The sequence below is a fragment of the Stenella coeruleoalba genome (genome assembly GCF_951394435.1).
Source record: "Stenella coeruleoalba genome assembly, chromosome: 15".
Lineage (NCBI taxonomy): Eukaryota > Metazoa > Chordata > Mammalia > Artiodactyla > Delphinidae > Stenella > Stenella coeruleoalba.
Genome location: NC_137161.1, coordinates 84,666,862 through 84,681,836, shown reverse-complemented (window position 1 = coordinate 84,681,836; position 14,975 = coordinate 84,666,862). Strand labels below are relative to the sequence as shown.

Sequence of the window (14,975 nt, the reverse complement as noted above, 5' to 3'; positions counted from 1 at the left end):
CCCCCATGAGGGAGACACAGCTCTTCCTAGCTTAAACCGCATGGATTAAACCAGAGGAGGTCGTGGGGACTGGTTTTAGCGGATACCCTGCAGATCTGCACACTCACTGGAGGGTTTTCTCTGTGAGCAGGTGGCCTGGGGCGGGGGAGGTCGGACCAGAAACGTCTCTCCGGGCTAACCCCACGCTGGCTGTGTCCTCAGGACGAGTCGAAGCCGCCGTACTCCTACGCACAGCTGATCGTGCAGGCCATCTCCTCGGCACAGGACCGGCAGCTGACGCTGAGCGGCATCTATGCACACATCACCAAGCATTACCCCTACTACCGGACGGCCGACAAGGGCTGGCAGGTGCGGTGTGCCCGGGCCCCGACTCCACGACCCCCGGGGGCTGGGGGCTGGTTCCCCGGACGGCCGTGTCGTGTCCAGAGTGAGCACCCTCTTGGGTCCGGAAACGTTCCCACGCTGGGTGCACCAGCTTCTCCTGAGCTAACTTGGAAACACGCTGTCCCCGCTCTTTCCAGACGGTTTCTTGTGTGGGTTCACAAGACCGTCACCGGCCTTGGCCACAGCCAGCATGTCCCAGCCGCTCAGGCCTCCTCCGTGGCCACTCTGTCCCGTTGGCTGGTTGGTTCAGCACGAGCTCTGAGCTGGGCGTCTCCCAGGCCAGCGTTTGTCCTTACGTTTAGCTTCCTGTGTAAGGGGTGGTCGTGAGCCTGTGCTGAATTTTCACAAGAAAAACCACTGTGAAACCCCTGTCCTTCCCCAGTGAGCGGCCCCCCGCCCCCGAGGAGGGCTCTCCGGGCCGGACCTGGGGCCGTGCTCTCCCGGCTGCTGTGCTCGGGTCTGACCCGCCGTGACCAGACTCCCTCTGCTTTGCCCACAGAATTCCATCCGCCACAACCTCTCTCTGAACCGCTACTTCATTAAGGTCCCTCGCTCCCAGGAGGAGCCCGGGAAGGGGTCCTTTTGGCGGATAGACCCCGCCTCCGAGGCCAAGCTCGTGGAGCAGGCGTTCCGGAAGCGGAGGCAGCGGGGCGTCTCCTGCTTCCGCACCCCCTTCGGGCCGCTGTCATCCAGGTAAGTCCCCGCCCGTCCGCCCCGGGGGATTTTGGGGAGACCGGCTCAGACCCGGCCAGTCCTGTGACAGGGCGTGAGCCGGCACGGCAGCTGGCCGTCCACGTTGGCTCTCGGACGCTGATGCACGGTGGGAATGGGGGGAACGGAGGAACGGAGGCGGACGAGGGCCCCCTCCCGCTCACCTGACTCGACCACCTCTTACAGGCCCTGTCCCCAAGGAAGGCCCCCTTCTGAGGCCCTGGAGGGTAGGACCCCAGCATGTCTTTGGGGGACACAGTTCAACCCCGTGACCAGCACTGCTTGTCACGTGTAGACAAGCCTGCCGGCCAGCTGGGGATAGTGACGGGGCCTGCGCTGTGTGTCCCGCGCTGCCCAGGGAACCCCGCGTAAAGAGTGTCTGTAAGGGGGCCGTCCTCAAGGTCACACTGGCCGCTGGGAACCTGCTCTTGTGCTGGTAGAACTTGCACTGGGGCGGGTGGGGCTCGGGCAGGGAGCCCCCAGGCCAGGAGGAGAGCTCAGCCGGAGCTTGGCACGCGCCACGTCTCAGGGAGAGAAGGCAGGGGTGCCTGTGCTGCGGGTGGAGGAGCAAAGCCGGATTAGACAGGCCCCGATGCGGGGGTCGGGGCCGCCACAGACGTGAGGGCCGGAGAGTGACCCGGTGGCCGCCAGGTTGAGCGTCAGACCAGTCAGGTGAGGCCGCTAGGCCTGCGTCGGGGACAGTCTTGCTGTCCAGCCCATCCCGGCAGTGCTCTGGGCAGGAGCTGGACAAGATGCTCGATTTTAGACCCAGGCCAAGTGCTCTGTGGATCACTATCTGTGCGAGACAGAACGGCTGGGCTCCCAGCGTGTGCTTTGCTCTCCGGGTGTCGATTTGTCCCGGGGGAGGTTGGTGCCCATCCCAGCAAAGCTGCTGGTTTTCACCCAGAAGCCCGAGCCGCTTTCCTGGGAGGCCGGCCCGGGCCTTCAGGAGGTAGACGCTCTGGATCGTGGCCTCCGCTGGGCCTTCAAACGCCGGGCGGAGTGCCAGGGTCGGAAGTCCCTCGCGAGGACAGAGGAGCATCAGGAAAAGTTGGGCAAAGGCAGCACGTAGGGCACGGGCGTTGAGACGTCTCCTGTTTTGATAAGTGCAGTCTTCGTTTCTTGTCGTATGTACTCACTGCTATGGTCCTGTCTCCCCACTCCTAGGAGCGCCCCAGCTTCACCCACCCACCCCGGGCTCATGTCCCCGCGTTCCAGTGGCCTGCAGACTCCAGAGTGCCTGTCCCGGGAGGGCTCACCCATTCCGCATGACCCTGACTTTGGGGCAAAGTTAGCTTCTGTTCCCGAGTATCGGTATTCCCAAAGCGCACCCGGTAAGAAGGGTCTTGTCCTCTGGTCTGATGTGGCGGAACTCGGCGCCGCGCCCCACGCAGGAAGGGGCACGCGGGGGTCTCCGCTGACCCGCATCCTCCTCCGCAGGCTCTCCCGTCAGCGCCCAGCCGGTGATCATGGCCGTGCCGCCGCGACCGCCCAGTCTGGTGGCCAAGCCCGTCGCCTACATGCCGGCTTCCCTCGTGACGGCCCAGCAGCCCTCGGGCCACGCCATCCACGTGGTGCAGCAGGCGCCCCCTGTCACCATGCTCAGGGTGGTCACCAGCTCCGCCAGCTCTGCCAACGGCTACATCCTCGCCAGCCAGGCCTCGGCGGGGGCGGCCCACGAAGCGGCGGGCACGGCCGTGCTGGACCTGGGCAGCGAGGCGAGAGGTAACGCCGCCACGCAGTCCCTTGGCGGGGACGTGGGTCTCCGGAAGGTGGAGCCGTCAGCTTGGGCCAGGGGGGCTGCAGAGCCCAGGCGTGGGGCCCAGGCTGTCTCTGGGGGACAGTGGCTCCCGGGCTGCGGCCTCTCCGCCCCACTCCTGTTTTTCGGGAAGCGCGTCCTATGAAGCAGCACTGATTGTCCTCTGAAACGCTGCTCCCTGTGCGCAGCACCTCAGATGCCCAGCGCCCCCAGGTGCCCCTGAACTAGGTACGGGGCCTCAGCTTGGGATCGGAGGAAGAGTCCTGTAGAACCCCCAGCAGGGGTCCTTAGGAGGCGTTCAAAGTCAAAAACAAAGTCCTGAGTTAGAAATCTGGATCCCAGGTAATTAATGAGGTAAACGTTGAACATGCAGCCAGTGCTGTCAGAGACCCTCGAGGGAGCGCTTTTGAATCAGGCGGCACTACTGACCCCTGATGGCTGAGCTCAGCGGCTGCATCTTCTGTAAGACCGTCCTAACGACATGTGCATTTTGGGGAAAGAAAACTCAGTTATGGCTCCCAGTGCAAATCCTTTCATTCCAAACGATACGCTTTTTTTCTTAGATTAAACTTGCTTTGGTTAAAGCGCAAGGTATTTAAATTTTTTCCTAAAGCCCTGTTACTTGTTTTTCTCTTGTTTCATAACATTCCATCACTGGAAGTCTTCTGTTGAGAACCAGGGTCTTTTCCCAGTGTCCCTGCTTCAGGGCCCCCTTCCCCACGTGGACAGGCTCAGGCTGAGACGCCTGTGAGTGCCACCGCGGGTGCCATGAATGTGGCTCTGACGCACGCTGTCCCCGCAGGCTTGGAAGAGAAGCCCACCATCGCGTTTGCCACCATCCCTGCCGCCAGCCGAGTGATCCAGACGGTGGCCAGCCAGATGGCCCCAGGGGTCCCCGGACACACGGTCACCATCCTGCAGCCGGCCACACCAGTGACCATCGGGCAGCACCACCTTCCGGTCCGGGCCGTCACTCAGAACGGCAAGCACACCGTCCCCACGAGTAGTCTAGCCGGCAGCGCTTACGGTGAGGCCCTGCCCGGCGTCCACTTCCTGGCCTTAAGCTGTGTGGTTTGACCAGGGTCAGTGCAGCAAGAACGTTTTCCCAGTTAAGGCAGTCATCCTTTCAGTTTATCAAGCACCTGCTGTGTGCCGGGCCCTGGGGTACGATGCCAGGGTAGCCCCGAGGGAACGGGCAAAATCCCCAGCTCACGGGGCTCATGCCCTGCTGGGGGGATAGAGGTCAGAGAGGGAAGTGAAAAGGCACTGGCACCCTGAGCACCACGCAGGAGGGTGTGGGGAGGGCTGGGGAGAGCTCCTGGTGCAGGCAGGCCCTGCCAGAGGGGAGGCGGAGCCAGCGGGGTGTCTAGAGGGATCCGCACACAGGCAGCAGCGCGAGGAGGAGACGGACGGAGGCCCCGGGGCGGGGAGTGGGCCGGGGTCCGGGAGGGGCTGGCAGCCAAGCGCTGCTGCCGGCTTTGCCCAGAGGCGCCCAGCGTGCCGGGGAGCTGGGCCCCTGCGTCCCTCGGCCCTCGTGTGGCCACGCTGGCCTGTGTTCAGGACAGACGGGCGCCGCTCCCAGCCGGCCTCCCAACGTGACTCTTTCTCCTCCGCCCTAGCCCTCGCCAGCCCCCTGCAGCTCCTCGCGGCTCAGGCTAGTTCGTCCACCCCGGTGGTGGTCACGCGTGTGCGCGAGGTGGGGCCTGAGGAGCCGGCAGCAGCGGCAGCAGCGGCGGCCACCAGCACCGCCGCCACCGGCGCCTCCGCTTCTCCCCCCGGGGAGCCCGAGCTCAAGAGGTCCCGAGTGGAGGAGCCCATGGGGACTGTGACCACGCAGGCCGGGGCGATTGCGGCCGCTGGCCCACAGGGCCCCGGGACCGGGGAGTGACGTCGCCGGCGTGGAGGTGGAGTGGGACACACGCCAAAAGGAGTTCCGGAGCTGGGCCAAGGCGGCCGACACCACCGCCGCTCGGGACCGAGATGAGAGGGCTCCACGCGGACCGAGCTCGGTGCCAAACGGGCAGGACGCCTCCGTCCACGTGCACCCGGACACACTCATCCTCTCGGCGTCTTATCTCCTGCCCCTGCTCTGGTTTAAAACAAAACCCCATAAAAACGTTCAGACAGCTGATTGTACGGTTCTGGGAATTCTTTGTTTTCGTTTCTTTCTCCCCCCAGCAGCACCTTTTCTCCCCATGCCTTTCGTCAAGGGCGTGGGGAGAAGGTGGTAGCTCAGCGTCTCCGGGACCACGTCCAGGCGGCCCCGACCCCGCACAGGAGCCAGGCTCCCAGAGCAGCCTTCGCCCCGAGGACGGGACAGAGATGCAGCCTGGTGCAGACGGGCCTGCAAAGGAGAGCACGGGCCTGGGGATCCAGCCCTGTTTGCAGAGATTGGAAAGAGCGAGAGAAAGGCAGCGCCGCCCGATTGCAGACTGTCCTGTGGTTTCTTCTCCTAAAGTGACGTAGAAAGTATTGGCATTAACGGGACGGAGGGGAGGGGCCTGGTCTGGCTTTGGGCCCCAAGTGTTTCTGGTTTTGTTGAAACACGGAATTCAGGCTTCGTCGTCAACCTGAGACAGACACAGAAGGGATCATCTGTTTTTGCGGTTTTCATCTGTAGATAGTTTAGCGGCCGTAGGTCTGGGCTTCTTACTGGCATTAATCCCACGGAGAGTAAACCTGCCGCTCTGTCTGTTAACTTCAAGAAAGACTGACGGCCTCCCGGACTGGTGTTCCAGGCAGAAAGCTGTTCACACGAAGGTCCACCTGAGCCGGCGGCTGCAGCGTCTGACCTGCGTCCCGGCCACACGGGGGACGTGCGGCCACTGGTCCTTGGGGGAAGGAGGTGGCCGCTCGACAGGAGGACTGTCACGTCGAGTGGCCCCCGTCTCCCAGTGGCTCTGATGGCCGGCTGCCACGCGGCCGCTCACCAGGCTTTATCACCAGGTTCCAGTGTCTTCACTGCCCGACAGCCTGCCTGGCGTTTCCCATCGGAACCGTGTCTGCTGCCCGCGGCGCCGGAGGCCCAGGGCTCGGCCCACAGCTCGCGCCGGCTCGGTGGGACCCCCTGCGCCCCCCCCGGAGACGTGAGCAGACCAGGGGGAGCCCGCAGTCCTTTGGCTTCGCTGGGAGAACGTTCTCAGGAAATGTTACGCACGTCTCTGTGAAAAGTGGCTTTCAACTTGGCCTGGCGCCCCGCGTCGGACCTTCCGCACGAGCTCCAGGGGCCCCGGTGGAAACGGTTCCTCCCTCACGGAGTGCCGTCCGCATCAGGGCCCCGACGGCAGCGCCACCGCAGGGCCAGGTGTGGCCAGGTGCTCTAGCTGTCGCGGTTGTCCCTGCATGCCTGGCCCGGGAAACGCCTGGTCCGGCATCCGCAGCACTGAACCCCACGTGGGAAGGAGCTCTCCTGTGACGTGGCCAAGACGGGGAGGGGTGGTGCCTCGGCCCTGTTCCCGCCCGGTGGTGAGAGGCGCTTACGACCCGCTGACGTTCTGTGTTGTGTCGCGTGGACTGTGTCTTTGGCCGCGCCTGGTGTGTGTGGGCGAGTGTGAGAGCGAGTGAGGCCGAGGCGGCGCCCCGACGCCGGTGGCCTGGCCCCCGTGGGTCCTCGGCCAGGGCTTCGGGGCGACCATCGCTTCCTTCCCCTTCGTTGCTGCTCGGTCCCGGGGCCGCGCAGGCCTCCCACAGGGGCCTTTTGCTCGCAAGCGGTCCTCCTCGGGAGAGCTGGCGCCCCCCACGGAGGACAGACGCCCAGGACAGCTGAGGCCACGGGACGCCCTCAGCCCCGGGCCTCGCTGCTCGGTCTGGCCAGTCTGGCCCTGACCCTGTGCTTTCCTGACTTCTGAGCTGCTTTGGTTTCTGTCTGTTATCAGCGGCGATCCCACTGTTTATTCTGGCCGTGGTTCAGGGAGAAGGGAGTGGAGGGGGGTGACTGGAACCGGAAGGGAGACAGGACAGGGTATCCTTCAGTGACATTCTGCCACGTGGAGAGCTTGCTCCTTTTTTGCTCCTTCTGGGAAGGAGAAGAAGGGACCCTGTGGAGCCTGGCCTCGGGGGACCTACCACTCCAGGTTCACGGTATGCTTCCGGATGGGCCTTTGGTCACCTGACCAGATGGCATGCGTGGCTCCTGCCAGCAGTTGTCCTGCGGCTGGTAGCCAGGGGGCCCAGGAGTGGCCAGCTCCCCAGGGAAGACGCATGTCGCGGCCGGAAGGGTCGCCGATGTCCTCAGATGGTTCCACACCCCCTCCCCCCGCCAGACCCGTCCAGGGGAGCAAGGGCGGCAGGCCAGAGCGACAGCGGAGCTGCCGGCCTCAGGGCCCGGCGCCGTGGCCCGCCACAGGCACGCGCTGCGGTGCGTGGGCTGAGCCAGCTGAGACTGGGACAGGAAGCGCAAGCAAGTCGACCTGGCCTGATGGTCGTGTCACTGCAGCCTCAGGGCACCCAGGGGCTGGGGTCTGCGCAGAGGATCAGCCAGGCGGGTGCAGCTCGGGGCGGGGCACTTGGGCCCCTCTTGCCACAGCGGCTCCCTCTCTCTCCGGGTACCTGGTCCACCTGTCGGCTGTGCTTGGCGAGTCAGCACCTTTACCAGTGCCAGACACAGGGGAACGTGCTCTGCACAGGAAGGAAGCCACGAGATCACTGCTCTTAAACAGTTGAGCGTCTCCCCCAAGACAGTTGGGTCCAGCGTCGGAAGTGGGAAGGGCTGCACCTTGGAGCTCATCAGCTGCGCCGGAGTGAACACCGAGTGTCCCTTGTCCGCCACCTGCAGCTCTCTCTCCACGTGAAGCTCCCAGTCACACAGCGCCGTGGAGGGCAGAACCTGTGGTCAGTGCTCAGACAGTCTATCCAGCTTCACTTCTTCTTAGGTCCGTAAAGGGTACACAGCCTGCATTCCCCATGAGATGAGAGTCGTGCTGGGGGGTGGGGGGGGGGGGGGGGCGGGTCCCTAGGCCGGGCACCGTCGTCTCTGCCTGCATTCCCCATGAGATCAGCGTCGTGCTGGGGGGCGGGGGGCGGGTCCCTAGGCCGGGCACCGTCGTCTCTGGCTCGCTCGCTGCAGGGGGCCTCCGGTCTCCCTCCCAGGGCCTGGCTGGTTCATGTTTGGGGTTTGCTGTTTGTGGGAGTTTGGTGAGAGTGGATTTCTGTGTTGCCAAACGTGCATCGGTGATTCTCAAGGTGGAAGGGAATGGGTTTGTGGGGGGCCCCCGGGCTGCCTGGCCCCTTCTCTGGACCTCACTGGTCCTGGCGAAAGACTAGTTCAAGGTCGCAGACATCGTTCAGCTAATGCTCTTACTTCCTCTAAAGGTAGCTCTGCGTGGACCATTCCGAGTGAGCTGTGCATCTCCTGGGGCGTGTTGTGAGATCTCTGTGGACAGAAACCCCTTTCTTTGGCTGCTTGGAGTTCAGAAGGAGGAGAAAGACTTTTTTTTTGGCTTGTTACTTTGGTCAGTTTCTTCCTTTATGCAGACAAAGAACAGACCAAACGTGAGAGCGTGTTAGAGAAGAGAGGTTTGTTCGCGGGGCTTTTAGGGTTTAGACTTAACATCCAGTTGATGCAGGGAAATGAGCTGTTTTTCTCCAAATGCCTCAAGTTCTGCTCTGCCCTGGGATGGCTTCATCTGGGATGAGGGACCATCGTGCCCCCGGGAACGGGCTTCGGGCGCCACAGACCATGGCGGCCGCCCCTTGCTTCAGTGCCGAGTAAACAGTGCGCTGCTTGTTCTAGAATAAGTTACCCAAGATGATCATGAGGCTCTGCAAGTAGAAACGGCCAGAGTCGCTAAACCGAGGCCCCGTCCCCGCGTGGCTGACAGTGAAAGTGGCTTCTCCACGGCTGCTCGAAGCCGCCCTCGTGATACCTCTGCCAAGAGACCATGGTGTTTAATAAGAGCATCATTTAAACCATTCACACGTGCTGCTGTAAAGGCGGGAGGGCCCGAGAGGGAGGGAGGGCGGCCCGGGGCTGGGGTGCGGTGGGCACAGCGGTGGTTTCTGTCCGTGTCCTCAGGTTGCTGCCCCATGTTTTAGAAACTACTCTCATCTCCCAGGTTCCTTTCTCGAGGCCTTGTTTCCCACGTTAGGGTTCAAAGTGCTCAGGACACAGCTCCCGCCATTGCGTGTGTGCCCTCCCTTCCTGCCGGGGCCCCGCTGCTTGGCTTTTCTTTTACCAGGAGAAGCTGCTCCCTCTGGGTCCAAGGGCGGCGGGTTTGGGCCCGACGCCTGCAGGTGTCCTCGGCCATCGGTAACTGCGCGGCCCCTCGGGTGACCTTGTCCGACTGTGAGGGTCTCTGCGGAGAGCGGCCGCCCGCTCCGTCCAGCCCCGGAGTCACAGCCGCTCTGCAGCGCGGGGTGTGTGACACACCACCAGCATTTCCTCCGAACGGGAATAGAAAACGGGCCGTCTGCCGAGTGTGTTTAGGGAAGGTAGTTTTTGCTCGTATGCTGCAAAGAAAGGACGGTCACTTGCCGAGTTGTCGCGCCCCCAGCACTGCCGGGCTGGCGGGGGCGTCTCTGCGGAAGGCCTCCCAGCCAGGCTCAGGCCGCAGCTCAGCCCTGCCTCCGCAGGGACGGTCCCCTCCTGCCATCCAACCGCGTCCTGATGCGCCACCACCATCCCCCGCCGCCCCCACCCCGCGCCTGCCCCGGGGGCACAGGGCGACTCAGCAGAAGAGAGAGGTTGGAAGGATTCGTGCCTCTGGGTGTGACGAGACCCCCGTGTCCCCAGCACATCCGAGTGGATGTCTGAGCAGCCGATGTGGGAGGTCCGATCTGTCAGGAAAACTGTCCCTGTTCCTGCCCCGAGCAGCACGGTGCCCCTGCCGCCTGCTGACGGGAGGCCTCCTGCGGACTGGCCGCTGGCCAGGAGCAGGGCGCGGGTGCTGCGTTCTCACGCGGGGCTGGAATGAAGACCTCCTCGAGCGAGGGAGCCTCAGGACCTGGTGGTTTACTCTGTGTCAGAAACAGTAAAAAGTGCAGGGGAGGCCAGACCCTAGAGGGACAGGGCCATTTAGGCCTGCGACCCCGCCCCCGCGGTTAACGTTCCAGTGGCCTGACACTTTAAAAAGATTCTGTGCTTCCTGTGTAAAGGTTTTCTTACCTGCAGTAATAGGACTTGCTCCTCTGAGCTGTTGCCCAGAGCCACGAGGAGTGCTGTGACCTGTCCCCAAGTTCTGAACGTACTGGCTGAGCTGGGATGAGGCCTGTGCCTCTGAAATGGAATTTTTGTGCATGAAGTGAACTGGCCTGAAGGCGATCGAGCTACGCCTGTGGCCTTTTCAGAGCTTCGCCTCTGAATTTCTGGGTTAACTGGGCCAAAAAAAGTTTTTAATAAGTAAAAATAGGGTTTAAAACTCCCAACACTTTAAGTTTGGCCCTTACCGCCTCCCTTCCCAGCTTCCTTTCAGGAAGGGCTTTCTGAATACCTAGTAGCCCAGAACTGGCTCGATTTCTAGCTCAGGACGGGGATCCGGGAGGAAAGAAGAAAGCGTGTCCCTGCTCGTGGCTTACACTCGGGCCCTGACCTTGGGCAGCTTGGTGCACGTGGGGGAGGGTTAAACCCAGCACGGATTGTTCCTTCTTCTCTGACTGAGAGTTCTCCTGTAAAGATCATTTGTGGGGGGCGGGTGTTGTTAGGGGCGTGTCTGTGCGAGTGGTTGTTTTTTTTTTTTTAATGGTGTCTGTCTAGAGTGTTTTTCACGATATGTTTAATCATCAGTGCTTTAAAAAGTGGTGGTATCCTGTACAGTGAATTAGGTCCCAGAGCGTTGGATGGTAGAGTGTGATCAGGCCTGTGGGACACCCAGGAGGGTCGGCACAAACCCCGGCACGGGGACGGGGCCCCCGTGGGCCCCCGGACGGGGTGGGGCCCACCGCAGCTGGGCCGGCCTGCGTTTTCATTTCAAATGGGATACAGTATTTTTTTTTTTAAAGTTTGAGATCTGAATGTGATTTCTAATTGTACCAGACGTTAATGTTTTAAAGCTATAACAAAGTTTAAAATTTCTACTTTTTGTTTCTCATTTATTTTAACTGTTCTTTTATCTATTAAATCGTTGTATGTGGATGGGGAAGTTTTGTTTCTCCTCTTAGCATTTGTTTCTATAACCAGAAATAAAATTATATATTAAAGAAACGACACCGGGCTCTGTGTGGTCTTGGGAGCGGCAGCTCCGCCCCCTCAGCTGCGGGGAAATCGCCGCCTGCTCTCTTCGGGGTGCTGCTGGATTGACAGTCACCGGAAGGGGCGCTTGGGCGTTGGTGCCGCAGTCTGGCTCCGACGGGGTTTGTCACAAATCCATGATCCTCAAGGTTCCCTCATGTTTGTGCGTGGGACTCATCCCCTCGTTCAGCTGATAACGTGCCTTTCTCAGATTTCACAGTGGTCCACGGTGCTGACTAAGGTTTGAGCACTTCTCTTCCTCCCTCTTGTGCTCCATCACCGCTCCAGCTGAAGCCTTCGTACAACAGTGTCAGATTAATCACAGGTTAGGATTTTAGCTAGAGAGCAAGCAAGAGTGAGAATAATGAGTTTTAGGAGTTATATTGGCTAATTAGCATCTTTTTTAACAATTTCCTCATTTATTTATTTATTTATGGCTGCGTTGGGTCTTCGTTGCTGCGCGCGGGCTTTCTCTAGTTGCGGTGAGTGGGGGCTACTTGTCATTGCGGTGTGCGGGCTTCTCACTGCGGCGGCTTCTCTTGTGGAGCTCGGGCTCTAGGCGCCTGGGCTTCAGTAGTTGTGGCTCGTGGGCTCAGTAGTTGTGGTTCGTGGGCTCTAGAGCACAGGCTCAGTAGTTGTGGCTCGCGGGCTGAGTTGCTCCGTGGTACGTGGGATCTTCCCGGACCAGGGCTCGAACCCGTGTCCCCTGCATTGGCAGGCGGATTCTTAACCACTCCACCACCAGGGAAGTCCTTAATTCGCATTTTTAAAACTGTTTAAGTTTTGTTTTTGATTAAGACAATCATTTCTCACTAGTAAGACCTTAAAATAGCATTTTTACACAAATGTACATTTTGTAAGAAATAGTCAAATATTACCCTTGGTAATATGACTTGGGGTGTGTGTGTGAGTGTGTGAGAGCACATAGTTCTCAATAAAAGTTAAGGTACCCTATGAACCTGGGTGAGTACCAAAGACAAGTGAGTGCGTCTCCCCACCAAAAGCCAGGCTGTGCATCGCAGCTGTAATTATTGCCGAAATTTGGAAACAAACCAAATATTCGTCAAGAGTAGAACGGAGAAGTTGTGGTAAGCTCATGCAGTCACACACTGATAAGTACTCGGCAGTAAGAGCTGCTGTCATCCTACAACAGATGAGCCTCACGGCGTCACCGTGAAGGCAAAATGCAGTACTGTGGGTTCCATTTGTATGAAGTGTAAAAAGAGGCAAACCTGATCTCTGGTGATGAGAGCGAGGCTAGCGGCTGCCTCTGGGGAGGGGAGCCAGCGGGGAGGGGGAGGCGTCCCGAATCCTGAGTCCTGGCCGTGGCCACTCAGGTTCACAGCAGCGAGTGCTGGTGCCAGCTTGCGAGAGCTGCGTGTTCGGTTTTCAGGAATTCTGAGAGCTAACTGTTCACCAAAGCCATTATTAAAATTTTACTTACATAAACTTAATAATGTAAAAAAATTACGTTAAGACCCAAGATGATAGATACTCAATTCACAGCTCCCTATTATTTTACTATTACTGCTGCTCTCGAGGCTGTTCGTGTGGATTGGGCCCGCGGGGGGGACGGACTGTCCAGTGGGGTGCTGCACACTGTGTATCTGCTCCCAGCTGTCCAGCGACAGCACGCCGGCAGCCTGAAATCCGCCGCTGTGCGAGTGTTCACACCACGGAAATGATCGAACGCTGCAGACGGGCCTCCCCACACCCACCGCAGAGCCCGTTAGCGCTTTACCAGCAGACCACGGAGTCACAGAAGTGAGACATCACTGAGCTCATTTCAGATGTGTGTGCCTTATAGATGTTTTACTTTAATAAACTGTGTGCGCGTGTGTGCGTGTGTGTGTGTGCGTGTGTGTGTGTGCGCGTGTGTGCGTGTGTGTGTGTGTGGGGCTGTGGAGCGGCATTCGGGCTCCTTTCCAGGTCTCCCACTTCGTAGGTCCAAAGGCAGTTACGTTTGCTTTGATTTGTAGGCCGCGGCTCAAGTAAACCAGCAAATTCCCACCAAAACCACGTGTCGTCACGAAGCGACCGTCTGGTAGCTTCAGACCCAGCTTTCTGTGCTGTTCCACGATTCCAGGGCGGGGCCTCTGCAGGCCCGCCTCTGCTGTGCCGGCTCTTCCCCGGCGGGCGGCCTGACGCGGGGCGTTGGCGGGGCCTGGAAGGCCGGAGGCTGCTTCCTGTTCTCCGCGGCTTTCTTCATCTCCAGGAAACGTCCAGGCAACAGCAGCTGACAGCAGTGGGTTGTCCCAGCCCATGGGGGCCTCCTCCCAGGTCAGTTTCAGCTCTGCGGGACCCTCGGCCCAGCCCTAGTCTTTCACCATTCCACCCGCTTCCCCCTTGTTCCCCCGGCATTAGGCGCAGCTGGTGCTCCCTGTGCCCCTTCTGTTCTTCCACACCTGGTTGCAAATTTTTTTTTTTTTTTGCGGTACGCGGGCCTCTCACTGTTGTGGCCTCTCCCGTTGTGGAGCACAGGCTCCGGACGCGCACGCCCAGCGGCCATGGCTCACGGGCCCACCCGCTCCGCGGCATGTGGGATCTTCCCGGACCGGGTCACGAACCCGTGTCCCCCGCATCGGCAGGCGGACTCTCAACCACTGCGCCACCAGGGAAGCCCATGCAATTATTTATATTGAATCTTCTAATGAAATACCTGCTTTGCATCCCCAGACGGGCCTCCGACAGACGCCAGGTGCACGGAGTCCGTGCTGACCTCGCTCAGGCCTCCCTGCAGCACCTGGGACTCCCGCTTCGCTGGCCACTGCTCAGCAGGCAGCGGGCAGAGCGGCTACAGGCGTTGACCTGGAGTCCGGGTGCTGGTTCCGGTCCCTCCTCCGCCTACACGTATGAGGGCCCTTAGCCAGTCTTTTAGCTTCAGCCAGCTCATCCTTCAAAATGATAACAATTACGCTGTCCTCAGGGCGAGACGGCCATGTTAGGTGAGACGGCCAAGGTGCGGTGCTCAGCAGGCTTCCCAGAAAGACGGCCTGTAACCAGGCTTCCTTCGCCAGTTCCCTTCCTCTTCACCCTGGGGCTCTTCGGGGCTCTCGTGGGGGGGGGGGGGGGCGCCCGCCTCGCTCCATGCGCTCTCGGGGCAGATGCGTTCTCACCGCCTCACCCGCCGCCACTGGCTCCCGGCTCTTCACCCTCAGCTCCAGTCACCCGCAACATCTCCACTTGGGCGCTGTAAGAGCATCTCACCACCCCGCCCCCGCCCCTCCCCTCCATTCTGGGTCTTCGCCACTGCTCACCCCTCCAAGGCCTCCCTGACCCTCCCTATCCCAAGAACATCCAACTTTCCCTCAACCCTCTTCTCTTACTCGGCTTTATGGCCCCTTCAGAGCATTTCACCACTAGGCTCACGTGAGTGATTGTATATTTGATAATGGTCGTTTTTGTTGGCTGTAAATTCCATGAGGGCAGGGACTTGGCCTCTCGCGGTCCCCATTCCCCAGAACCTAAAACACTACGAGCACAGCACAGGGACTCAGTCGTTGCGTGTTCCTTGAATGAATGACTCCACAAACCTCCTCATCCTCCTGCCCCGAGGTCGAGTGAATGGCGCCACCCCATAAGCAGAAACCTGCTATTGCCCTTGTTTTTTCCGTTCTTCCTCTCACCCAAGTCCATGTTACCAGGTGCTACAAATTCCCCCTGAACGGTTACTGAATCAGCCTACGACTCCATTCACGTGGCCCTTACCTAGCTCAGGGAGCCTCCCTCCCTCTCCGGGACCAGCCCCTTCTCTCCACCCACCCACCCCACGGCCCCCCAGTCCATTCTCTACTCTGCCGCTCAGCAGCAGGTTTCCCCTGAGGTGCATGTAAACCACAGGAAGCAGGCCTTCGTGCTGCCTTCAGGACCTTCGCCTAGGCCATCCCCTCCCACCCCTTGGTCTGACACCCTCTGGGCTCATCTTAGGCACCTGTCCTTCCCGAAGTATTCCTCCTG

At 60.4% G+C, this 14,975-nt stretch overlaps 1 protein-coding gene across 2 annotated transcripts in view; it reads left to right on the top strand.

Annotated features, from left to right (window-relative positions):
- The window catches only part of FOXK1 (forkhead box K1), a 61,910-nt gene extending 54,142 nt beyond the window's left edge, over positions 1-7,768 (top strand). For both annotated transcript variants that reach the window (XM_079944378.1, XM_079944377.1), the window contains 6 exons: positions 202-348; positions 884-1,077; positions 2,263-2,429; positions 2,536-2,820; positions 3,657-3,881; positions 4,474-7,768. In XM_079944378.1, the coding sequence (XP_079800504.1) occupies positions 202-348; positions 884-1,077; positions 2,263-2,429; positions 2,536-2,820; positions 3,657-3,881; positions 4,474-4,742 (1,287 nt within the window). In that variant the 3' untranslated portion in view covers positions 4,743-7,768. The remainder of the gene's footprint in view (positions 1-201; positions 349-883; positions 1,078-2,262; positions 2,430-2,535; positions 2,821-3,656; positions 3,882-4,473) is intronic.
- Positions 7,769-14,975: the final 7,207 nt, after the last annotated feature.